This window comes from Drosophila gunungcola, chromosome 3R (assembly GCF_025200985.1).
Source record: "Drosophila gunungcola strain Sukarami chromosome 3R, Dgunungcola_SK_2, whole genome shotgun sequence".
Lineage (NCBI taxonomy): Eukaryota > Metazoa > Arthropoda > Insecta > Diptera > Drosophilidae > Drosophila > Drosophila gunungcola.
In genome coordinates, this window is record NC_069139.1 from 29,340,936 (window position 1) to 29,353,840 (window position 12,905).

General features: G+C 38.6%; 2 protein-coding genes across 5 annotated transcripts in view; both read right to left on the reverse strand.

Moving 5' to 3' along the window:
* Nucleotides 1-669, reverse strand: part of LOC128252667 (zinc finger protein rotund) — a 48,395-nt gene extending 47,726 nt beyond the window's left edge. For 3 of the 4 annotated variants that reach the window (XM_052980597.1, XM_052980595.1, XM_052980606.1), the window contains exon 1: nt 144-669. The gene's annotated coding sequence lies outside the window, so the exon portion shown is untranslated. Of the gene's footprint in view, nt 1-129 lie in introns of all 4 variants that reach the window. The other variant, XM_052980596.1, reaches the window with a different exon arrangement.
* A 10,018-nt stretch (nt 670-10,687) lies between these two features.
* LOC128252683 (endoplasmic reticulum resident protein 44) lies at nt 10,688-12,620 on the reverse strand. Its single transcript, XM_052980624.1, has 2 exons — nt 12,026-12,620; nt 10,688-11,818 (listed from the first exon to the last, which is right to left on the reverse strand). The coding sequence occupies exons 1-2, from the start codon at nt 12,586-12,588 to the stop codon at nt 11,149-11,151; spliced, it is 1,233 nt and encodes a 410-aa protein (XP_052836584.1). The 5' UTR covers nt 12,589-12,620; the 3' UTR covers nt 10,688-11,148.
* Between the last annotated feature and the right edge of the window lie 285 nt (nt 12,621-12,905).

Sequence of the window (12,905 nt, forward strand, 5' to 3'; positions counted from 1 at the left end):
AAAGGTCAATATAATAAGGATATATATCCTTTTAATTTCTTTCTTCTGCGATATATTTTTTTTATCAGATATTAACAATTAGTTTTATTGTAAATCTTAAGGTATGCATTGATTGCTTTACTGGCTAACCATTTGACATTTACTTTTCAGAACGCTCCATTTAAATTCGCGTAATTAGCTCCTCAAAATTTCTTCACTTGCAAGCACTCAGCTGATTGTGATCGTGATCGTGATCACAATAATCGTACAGCAACGCACAAAAACACGTTATTACGGCCTCGAATGTATTGACACTTGACCAACTTGCGACCCTTTCCGAGGGCTTGCCTTTTTTCCGGCCAAGACGTGTGGTGATAACAATTTGCGACTTCACTCCGCTCGCTTTTTAATTGTGATACCGCGAGCTGGGGGAGCAGCTGCACTTGCGGAATGGCGAAAATGCATTGCACTTTGCGACAGAATTCTTCGCGGATCGGATGGGACGCGGGCAAAAAAGACTGCTGCAGTGTTTTGGCTTTCGTCTTTCGGCTGGCAAAGTGCACTTGGCTGGAACGCGCGCGAATGTGGCCAACTGGTGGACAGTGGCCGGCCGTTTGGGCCAGGTTTAATTTGGCTTAGCCGAGCAGAAGCGGCAGCAGCGAGCAGCGCAAAAAGTAGCTGCCAGCTCGCAAGAATTCCGAACTCGAATGCTGAGTGCGGCCACGAAAAAAACATTCAAATGCCTCGCACTCGCCGCCAAATCGCAGCGCAGCTGTCGCTCTCGCTCGCTCCCGCTAGCCCGCTCCCGCTCGCACTCGTGGCCAGCGCGGCTTGGGGCAGACGGCGACGCCTGCGCAACAGCTTTTTACTCCTTTTGCTCCACGGCAGCGGCAAAAAACTAGTTCGCCCGCTCTCTCACTCGTCCGCTCTCTCTCTCTCTCTCTCTCTCTCTCTCTCGCTCTGTCCCTCTGTCTCTCGAGTGGGGAAAAAAATTGTTTGTGGTTTTTCCTGCAGCTCGCTTTTTGCCGCCTCGTCTCTTGAGCAACTTTGATTTGATTTCGGGCTTTTTGCCTGAGTGGCTTTTCTTTTCTCTTGACTTTGAGCATGAATGAGCATATTGCATGTTGCATGTTGCGCGTTGCGCGTTGCACGGCGAACGGTTAATGCTGCGCCCCGTTTTTATGGCTCAGTCCTTATGGCGACTGGCGGGGGCGTTATAATGACGAAAATGAAAGTTCAAGTCCGTCAACGGAGACGAGATTATGAGCCAAAAATTGTTAACATATCATAGCCCTATAAAAAATAGATATAAATAACCTTATTCACTCTAATAAAGACGCCGATTTTTAAAAACATTTAAGGTAATATTCTAAATTATTTTCAGTATTTGAATTTTTCTAGTCTTATAAAGGATAGTTATTTTCATCTTATATTTATAGCTATCACATGTAATCAGTTGGCTATGAATATTCGCTTTTTTTGTTGTTTTTTTAAAGAACTAATATGTTTTTTTTTTAACATTTAATTCCTTCTATAATAGCTAGATCCAACAATCATTTTTTGCCAGTAAGCAATTTTAACTCGTAGTTATATATCTAGATTTTGTATTGATTTTAATTTATATAATTTTTTAATTGAGTGCCCATTAAAGTGCAGAACTTTAATAGTGTTCCACATTATTTCGGTTGAATTTGCGTTGATTTCTGGTTAGAGTTTGGGTAAAAGAGATTTTAGTGACACCCTATTTTTAACATTCACAAGCTTAGTTCCTTTTTTTTTAATATCCATCTACAGTATGTGGTGCACAAACAAAGATGGGAATATTTAATGCATTCGTTCCAAACCCAAATGCATAATTTTCCGCAAAGACAAAAAAGACAAACATCAAAAGACAAAAAATCGTATCCGCCGACCATTAGCCCATTGACCAACTTCGATGGGGAGCCACGCGTAGTAATGAGTTTTTAATACATGTAATATTCAAATTAAAAATCCGCAAAAACTGCCAAAGTCAGTGGCAAAAACGAAACACACTTTTTGTGGCTAATAGCCGCACATATTCATTTCAAGCGCGGTGGCGCGGCGGCACTGAAAAAATTTCACTCATACGCAATGTATACCAAGCTCAAGAGCAAGTCGGGAAAAAGCTGCGATGCGCTCTTAAAAAAAAATACGAAATGCGGCAAAAAAGAGAGGGCGAGCGAGACAGAGAGGGCGAGCGTGTGCGAGCAGTTCGGCATGCGGGCGAAGGCGGTGGAATTTTTATTGGAGCACTTGGTTTATTTCTTTTTGCCCTGCTCGCCCCTGGATTGGCATCTTTTTGTTCGTCTTTCCTTGTACATTTTTTGATTTTTTGCTCTTTTTTCGGTTCTGACAAGGCATTTTTTATGGCCACCGACATGTGTCGCCGGCGGGTGGGAAAAAGTCAGCAGATTTTGGCTGTGACAACTGCAACAGCCACTGCCACATCCACTGCCAGCAGCCATTCATCGGGGAAAAAGGCCGAAATAAATGAAATTAAAATGCAAGTGCTGCCAGGGAAGACCGTTTATTTAGTTAATCAATGCAATTGGCCCGTCCACCTGGGGACTCAGAACTTAATGCCCCAGAAGCAGTATGTCAGGCATGTTCCCATGGCCAACAATGTAGCTAGCGTTTCCATATTTGAATCACAAGGAAATTGCTTCATTTAGCGAGCGCTGTTTTTGCCAACCGACGGCGAATTTAATGTCCGGCAGTTTCCTCTTCGGCTTATCAGCTAATTTGATTATTTCACCCAATTGCCCGCCCGCCGCAGTCACATATTTTTTATGGCCTGCCATTGCATGCGCTTTTCGTGCTGATTTTCATTTAGTTGAGTGCAGCACAAGTTTCGCTATCGGCTTTCAACTGTCGCCGCCCTTGTTTGCACTGTCATCAATGCCATTTTGTATTTGCATGCGACCAGCCATTTTGTGCGATGGCACGGAGATAAGTGTTGGCTGACGGACTGCGCCAATAAATTATTAAGTAAGCAAAATGGTGCTCTTAATATCTGAAAAATGGAAAACAATTTGTACCCATTTTCAATTATCGCACCCACAGCATAACCACAAACATACATGTTTTGAAAGATATTTGAATTGTAGGATTTCCTTTCCTAAGAGAGAGATTTAATTCTTTTTTGTAAGAAAACCAAAAAAAAACAAGAAAGGAAGCAAACTTCGGCAAGCCGAAGTTCATATACCCTTGCAGCTATTGCAAAAATTTAATATTCTTGAAGACATTAAAATTATGATTTACTAGCGTTTATGTTTAAAAGCATTCAAGCTATGATGATTTGCAGCTCAATTATTTGAGTTCCTATGGCAGCTATATGATATCGTTTTCCGATTTTAGTAGAATTAAAAGCGTAATACTAAACAGTCAAATAATTAAAAATTCAAAAAGAATTTCTAAAAAAAAATTACAAAATAAAAAGTTAATTTTTTTATACCCTTGCAGAGGGTATTATAATTTCAGTCAGAAGTTTGAAACGCAGTGAAGGAGACATCTCCGACCCCATAAAGTATATATGTTCTTGATCAGCATCACTAGTAGAGTCGATCTAGCCATGTCCGTCTGTCCGTCCGTTTATATGCAAACTAGTCGCTCAGTTTTAAAGCTATCTGCATGAAACTTTCCCAAAAGTTGTTTTATTGCAGGTAGTATATAATTCGGAACGAGCCGGATCGGACGACTATAGCATATAGCTCCCATAGGAACAATCGGAAAAATAAATGAAAAAAAATTATAACTTTGCTGTTTTTTAATTTTTTGTTAAGTTCTTCGATAGTTAGTAATGGTATAATATTTCCGATTTACGGTTTAAATTTCATCAAAATCGGACGACTATAGCATATAGCTCCCATAGGAACAATCGGAAAAATAAATGAAAAAAATTATAGCTTTGCTGTTTTTTAAGTTTTTGTTTAGTTCTTCGACATTTAGTAATGGTTAATGTCTCCTTCGACATATAGTAATGGTTAAATATTTCCGATTTACGGTTTAAATTTCATCAAATTCGGACGTCTATAGCATACAGCTCCCATAGAAATAATAAAAATATATAAAATAACTATCGAATAATTGAGCTGCAAATCATCATAGTTTCAATGTTTTTAAACATATACGCAAGTAAATCATAATTTTAATGTTTTCAAAAATGTTTAATTCTCCCATAGAAATAATAAAAATATATAAAATAACTATATAATAATTGAGCTGCAAATCATCATAGCTTCATTGTTTTTAGACATATACGCAAGTAAATCATAATTTTAATGTTTTACAAAATATTTAATTTTTGCAATAGCTGCAAGGGTATATAAACTTCGGCTTGCCGAAGTTTGCTACCTTTCTTGTTTTTTTTTTAATTTTTATTGTTTTCATGGGAGTTTTATGTTATAGTCGTCCGATTTTGATAAAATTTAAACCGTAGTTCTGGAATATTACTATTTGTCGAAGAACTAAGAACTAAAAGAACTAAGAACTAAAAAAAAAATTAAAAAACAGCAAAGTTATAATTTAAAAAAAAAATTTTTTCCGATTGTTCCTACGGGAGCGATATGCTATAGTCGACTGATTTTGATGAAATTTAAACCGTAATTCAGAAATATTTAAATATTTACTATATGTCGAAGAACTAAGAAAAAAATTAAAAAACACCAAAGTTATAATTTTTTTGTATTTATTTTTCCGATTGTTCCTATAGAAGCTATATGCTATAGTCGTCCGATCCGGCTCGTTCCGACTTATATACTACCTGCAATAGAACAACTTTTGGGAAAGTTTCATGCACATAGCTTTAAAACTGAGGGACTAGTTTGCGTAGAAACGGACGGACAGACGGACGGACAGACGGACATGGGTAGATCGACTCTACTAGTGATGCTGATCAAGAACATATATACTTTATGAGGTCGGAGATGTCTCCTTCACTGCGTTGCAAACTTCTGACTGAAATTATAATACCCTCTGCAAGGGTATAAAAATTTAACAAGAAAGGAAGCAAACTTCGGCAAGCCGAAGCTCATATACCCTTGCAGCTAATAAATATTAACCATTAATATGGTTAAACATTGAAGCTATACATTGAAGCTATAATGATTTGCAGCTCAATTATTATATAGTTATTTTATATATTTTTATTATTTCTATGGGAGCTATATGATATAGTCGCCCGATTTTGATGAAATTTAAACCGTAATTCTGAAATATTTAACCATTACTATATGTCGAAGAACTAATAGAAAAATTAAAAAACAGAAAAGTTATAATTTTTTTTTTATTTTTTCGATTGTTCCTATGGGAGCTATATGCTATAGTCGTCCGATCCGGCTCGTTCCGACTTATATACTACCTGCAATAGAAAGACAGCTTTTGGGAAAGTTTCATGCACATAGCTTTAAAACTGAGGGACTAGTTTGCGTAGAAACGGACGGACGGACGGACGGACAGACGGACGGACAGACGGACGGACAGACGGTCATGGCTAGATCGACTCTGGTAGTGATGCTGATCAAGAATATATATACTTTATACTTCTTCACTGCGTTGCAAACTTCTGACTGAAATTATAATACCCTCTGCAAGGGTATAGAAAATTAATTAGAATGAATGAAAAATTAAGGCCAAGTATTAGGTTATTTGCCCTTAAATAATTTTTAAGGCATGGTAAGTTTATATATTATATTTAAATATATATGGAGCCTTGTTTTAAAGGCCATGTTTAGTCTATTGTTCCTTAAATATAGAAATATTTCTTAAAATAAAGGGTTTTGGTTTTCTGTGTGTATTTGTCCATTAAATTAAATGTATTAACAAATCTATAAAGGATTAAGTTATAGCCATGGACTTTTTCCCGTTTTCGTCTATTTTAAAATATACAAAAATTTCCATATAAAGTATTTTTTTTGTTTGAAAACTCTATATAAAAAAATTTCAGCCAAATGGAAAATACTGGAATGGCTATCATATATATATATATAATATAATATATAATATATATATATTAATATAATATATATATATATATATATATACTATACTATACTATATATATACTATACTACTAAAATAAAAAAAAATAAATAAAACTGGCGATTGTGGGTGATATTTTTACAACAAAACCTTTTTTCCAAACAAAAAAAACGAATAAAACCGCAATTGAACTGAAATTGAAATTGGGCATGAGCAGTAATCTGTTAATGTTGAAGTAGATTTTACGACAACAAGTTTATATTTTTCTATGTGCTATGGGAGCTTTATGATAAAGTCGTCCGAATTGTCCAGTTCCCACCTATAAAATACCTGCAATATAAAGAGGACTTTCATCAAGATAGCCTTTAAACGAGAATATTTATACTTTATAGGGTCCATCACATCGTTGCAAGCATTTGAATGAAATTATAATTCCCTCTGAATGGGTATTAAAACTGCGGCGCTTCGTTATTTAAATCTGTTGTAGTTCTTATTTTTTTTTATTTGCACACAAGCTGTGAGTGAGTCTATCAAAAGCTAAAACTTTATTGTTTTAAAGGAATTAAAAATATTTAAGTAATTTTTTTTCTTTTGCTAGAACTTTTCTTCTTGAACGTCGAAGTAAAAGAAACCTTTATTGAAACCCAGCAAATTTGGGTTATGCTTGTGCAAAAAGAGTTAAAAATTTTGGGCGATTTCTTTGAGTAACACAGTTGAACGCACTGGGAACTGCGAACTGGGAACACAGCCGCAGAGCCGCGCCGCAATGCAAAGTCCGCTCCAGTTGCATGATGGCGCACATTTATCGCCGCAAACCGCAGCGGGACAGATAGCTGACGAGGCCGCAGATGCTGCAGTGCGGCGCCACCGACTCCAGAAGCCCAGAAGCCTCGGAGCGAGATGTCAAAGTGCCAGCCAGCAGCTGAGGCCGAGGAGGCGGCAGGAACAGGGCCCAGATAGCCGTCATGCTTGGTCATGGACGCCAAATGGTTGACAGACTCTCCAGACAGCTGCAATGGCGCAGGGGCAGGGTTTGGCTTTCGGCCTGGCCCGAACGGGGGGCAGGGGTGGAGGATGGAGCGCTGAGGGCTCCCGACCGGGCTGCATCGAGGGTCCGGAAGGCTCCGCCCGCTTTTCAACCGCTTTTTGCCGATTGGCCAGAACGGGTTGGCCGAACGCCGCAGAGCGAGACAACGGGGCGCATGAGCTATGCTTTTTGATGGAGAGCGAGTGAGCCGCCACCAACTGAATCTGAATGGTGTTCCGAGGGAGACGGAGCTAGCCGAGCAGCAGGCAAAAAACGGGACAAACAAGGCTTAAGAGCGGCTAGTCTCTCTTCTGGCCAAGCTCTCTCCCTCTCTCTCTCTCTCTCTGTCTGGGACAATTCTGCAACACGTGTTGGCGTGCTGGCCTGCGTGTAAAATAAGCGGGTTTTTTAGCCGCTCATCCGACGCGTATTTTGTTAATTTAATTAAACAAAACGCTTTGTTTGTGTTTTTTCATTTGTTGCTGGCCAAATGGTTTTTGCCCTGTCCTGTCGCCGAGCACAAATGAAATTGGAATCGCGCTCGTGCACAACTTTGAATATGTTGAGCTCTCTCAAACGGTGGCTGCCGTCGATTTTTGTCCGTCTGCTGCGACATTTGCGCTTTTTGCGGCATCTTGTTTTACCCCGATTGCTGTACACGTAGTATTTGCCGTTTAATGACTTGCGCCGTTAAGTTTTAATTGAAATATCACACATTTGACCACTGGAAACTGCCATTGTAATTGTCGGTCGAGTCTCGCTGGGCTTTATGGTTATTTACTGCCTTTTTATTTTTGGCCAAGTTTTGTGTAGTGTAACTTACGTATTCTAGATAAATATTTAAATTTATTTTAATTTTACAAGCTACAATTAAAAATAATGCTAATGCTTTTTTTCATAGTAGTTTTTAAAAATTATATTTTTTTATTTCACCACAATTATTTAATTATCATATATACATAGGATAAGCTTAGTCCATATATTAAAGAACCTTAAAAATTATCTTTGGTAACATTTCAACAAGACTCGTTTTTTTATATCATTCATACTATAGGGTTGCCTTATTTGTATTTAAAATCAGTTTTATGAAGCATATCAATATTGGAATCAGTGCAATATCATATTTTTTTCATTATTTTTTAAAAAATATAAATTTGACACAGTACTGGTTAAATGCATTTTTTTTTGGGTAATAACTTTTTTTTTAATTGGTTCAGTTTGCTTTCGTTGCTTTTCTTTCGAAGTAACTGTACAAAAGAATAAAATAAAATCACCTTCCAAAAACTAGGCTAATATCCAAAAAACAGACCACGTAATTTGTAAACGGAAGTTTTGCCAGCTTTAATTTAGAACTCGCATGTCTGTCGGGCAACACTGGCACTAAGAAAGTTTCAAAACTTCCGCACGTGACTTCCGCGAGTATTGTCGATCGGCCTGATGATCCCAGTGGCAATTGAAGGTGCTTGGTTAACTCTTGGCCAACTGGACTGACAGGCCGAGGAGTTAACGATTGCAGCGGTAATTGGAGCCAAGTCAACCCGTCGAGGCGTAGGCGATTAAAAGGCGATTATTTCAATTGTGGCCCGGGAAATAATGATGCCAGCTGATGGATGGATGGAAGATGCTGCGCAGGCAACTCGGGCAAAAACAGTCACCTGTCAACGAATTCGGCCTAGCTGTTATGTTAATGCGCCAAAGCCGTTGACGTTTATTGGCAGTTATTTATGGCGGACACTTCGCGCGGACTCTGGCCGGGACACCATTTTGGGGTCTGGCCATTTTGGCGACCAGCGCTGTCCGACTATGGAAAATTCTATAATTGTGCAGGTGACGAAGCGAGTGGCACGCGCGGCTGACGCTGATTAGAGCAGTTGCACCTGCAGCTGCACTTGCCGCAGTTGCAGTTGCAGATACTTCATCTCGAGTCACGCTCGTTTGTCAGCTGGCATATGACCATAAAGATATTATTAATTATGACAATATTGGAGTAAAAGTGTTTGCTTCGAGGCGCGGCCTTAAAAAGGAGTGCTGCTGCTCTCCCTCGAGATCATTACAATGCATTCTGACTAGAACTTTAACTTCCAGTTTACTGTGGTTAAAGTTTAACAGAATGCAAGCTTGTTATTAAAAACAAGGGAGATCGAGTTCCCCGACTTTGAGATACCCGTTACTCAGCAAACAAATTTCAAAAACAATATATTCCCCCAGAATAAAATCGGGTCTTAAGTGGCGCCATCTGCCGAACTGCATTAACAACACTATGAGCAAAGAGCGAGCAGCTGCGACCCTATCTTATGAAGAGCAGCGGCAGAGTACAGACCATCAGTATAAAACCCAAACTCTATAGCTTTAATAGTTTCTCAGATTTCGACGTTCATAGAGACTGACAGACAGACGTAAGATCAACCCGGCCATTGATCCTGATCAAGAATATATATACTTTATAGCATGGATTAAAACCGAATCAAATATTGGTTTCAATTACTGTTACGGTTACAACTAATATAACTATTTTGATTACTGTTTCGGTTTCGCTTCAATTTTTTTATTTCGGTTGCGGTAACGGTACCCGAACCAATAAATGTTACGGTTACCGGTATTGTACCGGCTTGAATAAAAAAACATGTGTATTTTTAAAGATTAGAGCCAATAAGGTTTTCGCTCGTGGAATGTTTGTAGTTTCTAGAAGCTTGGAGTTTATTTACATATTTTCTTATTTTACGCTTACCAACTTCATATAACTAAATTAGTAATATTTTTTACCTACACATCTTTTTCAAACTAAGTACTTAATTGTCGAACGTTTTAAATTTTCGGTAGGGATTTGTTTTTGATCGCGGCATTTTCATAACATTCGTTAACATTTTTTTATGCTTATTTCTTTTTGCATTGTAAAAAAGTCCTCTAAAAGAAAAAAAATTGGCACTATCTGACATATGAATTTGTTAAGACTTTATACTAACTATGTTTTCTAAAAAGACATTAATAAAAACCGGTACAAATGTTTCGGTATCGGTTACTGCTATTCAGGTTGCTAGGTTAGGCAAAAAACAAATTTATTTGGTTCGGTCTTCGGTTTCGGTTACGGCTTAGATTAGGTTATACGGGCTAAGCATTTCGGTTACGAAACCGGTTGGATACCTTGCTATATAGGATCGGAAACGCTTCCTTATTCCTTTTACAATACAGTGTAATACAATACAATATACCTCTTTACTCTAATAGTAACGGGTATAAAACGTTTTTATTTAAATCGCGAAGTTGTAAAATCAAAATGGCTAAGAAATGCAGCTCCCAAATTTTTTAACTTTCATTGTTTTGGATTAAATCAAAGGAAATGCCTTTCAGATGTATTAAAACTTTCTAATGTATACCCATTTTTTATTGTTATATATTTTTCTTCTTTTTATTTATACACCCAGAGAAAACCCGATTAGTAAATTTAAACAAATGTAGGTTAAAACTAAATTTTTCTTACTTAAAACTAAAAACGAAAGTGTAAGACACTTTGATTTAAATCAGTATCGAAAATATTTAATTCAAATTGAAAATATTTGGATTAACCATGTTTTTTCTCGGGTGTTTTGATTAACATTGCAATTTTTAAAGCGCTCTTAAAAAACTCCAGCTTTCATCAGAATTTTATCTGCAGCTAAAACATTTTGGCGCAATGTGCAGGTACTTTGCTCTTGTGAAATTTACTTGTGAGATGCTTGACTAATGAGTTTATTAGTATTTATATGGTCTTCTGTAGTGCGGTCGGCAAGGCGTATTCAAATGAAATCGACTTTCCTGTTCTGGATCGGGGCGATCTTCCAAGAAATATCGATATCGAGGCACGTGTCATCTCTTGGACTGTCTGATGAGATGTCCATATCTGATGGGTGTTCGATTTGTCACAGCGTCCGGAATTGGGCATTCAATGCTGGACTAGATGGCAATGGGCTTGTGAAAATATGCAGCAAAATGGTCTAGGAACGCATTTGGCAATTTACCATTTATGTTATGTATTCTCAACGTCTTTAAAAAGAAAGGCAGCCTAATTTCTCTTAGGGAGTTTAAAAAAACCAAAATATGATTGTTTAATTTTGAAAAAGGAGTTTGGAGCCTTAATCAACGAATAAAATAAGTGTTTAATTACATTACAACTCGTCTCTGGATCGGTTAATCAATGTGTAGCGGTGCTTGGAGGGTCTCAGCTCCTTAAACTTAGATTCGTGGGCAACCGGCGGGAATTCAGCGGGATCGATCGTAGACTCTGATTTCTCGTAAGCTTCGAGGGCCAAGTGGAAATTAAAGTGCAGCACGCCGCTGAACAGGTCATCGATAAACTTTTTGAGGACGCCGGGCTGGTGAATGTCCTCGAATCGCGGAAATAGGTACATGTGTACGAACGAGTCGATAGCGACCACTGGCAGATCGCCCACGGACTTGCCCATGTGGTAGAGTGGGTGTTTGAAGAGTTCTCCATCGGCAGTCAGGAAATTAACCCTGTTCTCATCCGCCAGCTGCCTCTGAATGGCGGTCTTGAACTCCTGGACGGGACCCATATCGTGTTTGTTGTAGAAGAGCAACACGAAGGGCAGGCCCTCCTCTGAGAGCTCCTCGGCATTGTCGAAGTTGATCTCCCGCACCAGCGGCAAACACTTTTTGTGGATCCACACGGATAGGTCTCTTAAGCTGGTCATGTTGCCCGAGTACTCACTGTAGTAGTCTTTGTGGTTTGGGTCGGAAGGGTCTCCGCGGAAGATCAGTACGTTCTTCTCGGGAGGTCGGAGATTTTTAGTCAACTCCCCGAAGCCAGCCATGAACCTTTTATTACGGTTGATTAAAATATAACAATTAATAAAGTATAACATGCAGAAGCGATGTAATTTAAAGCATGGTGAACAGGTTGAATGAAAGCTATTAAAGCGTTTTGTTTTAAACACATGACCTCGAGCTAAGCAAGCTACACAAGTCATCAAAATAGCATTAAATATAAGTTGTGTTTTGAATTTTTAATTTTCATAAGCTCACCTGCAATCATTGCGCATTACACTCGCTACCTTGCGATAGCAATCATATTCGACATGAGCCTTGGAGACAAAGTATCCAATTACCATGCCATCGCCCACCTCGGCGTTTTTAAGCTCATCGATGCTGTGGAACTCCTTGATAGGGTCCGATAGCTCCTTCTCCACAAACTGGACGAAGGCTTCCACAGATCTCTGGCCACGGTATTCCTGATTGCTTATCAATCCGTTTCTCACTATCTTTAACGTGGGATATTTGAGTATGTCAAACTTGTCGGACAATTCTTCTTCAGTATCGCAATCTATTTTTCCCAGGACTACACTGCCGTTGTCAGGAAACTTCTGGTGAATTCTGGCCGCCGCCTCCTCGAAAATGGGCGCCAAAATTTGGCTAAAGCGACACCAATTCGTATAAAAACTGAGCAACACCAACTCATTGGATTCCACAATCCCTCCTAGGTTTTCGCTGGTCACCGATACCACCGAAGAGTTTTCAACGGCAAGAGTGAGTTGGACCACTAAGAATGTCACCAAAATGAGGATGTCAGCACCGCTGGTCACCTTCATCTTCAATCCACTGATGACGTTGTTGGGTTCTGTTCAAGGAAAAATACAGAATTCGATACGTCAAATATTAAAATTAAAGCCGTACTTAATGGATTTGCTGCACCCACACGGAAGCTAAACAAGTTTCTATCGATTTCTTATTTTCTATCAGCACTTACAATCTTTTGAGAGGGAAACATGAACATCTTTTTTTTCCGCAGATAAAATCGCTGTAAAATATCAGTATCAAAACGATGTTTTTTAAAATTTGGTTTCCAAAAAAAAATTAAAAATTCATTTTCAGTTTTCTTTTTATATTAGGCGTATACCTGAGGGTG

Coding starts and splice junctions, on each gene's coding strand:
- LOC128252683 (XM_052980624.1), bottom strand. CDS start 12,588: ATGAAGGTGACCAGCGGTGCTGACATCCTCATTTTGGTGACATTCTTA. Junction 11,819..12,025: donor GTAATGCGCAATGATTGCAG/GTGAGCTTATGA, acceptor CCGTAATAAAAG/GTTCATGGCTGGCTTCGGGG.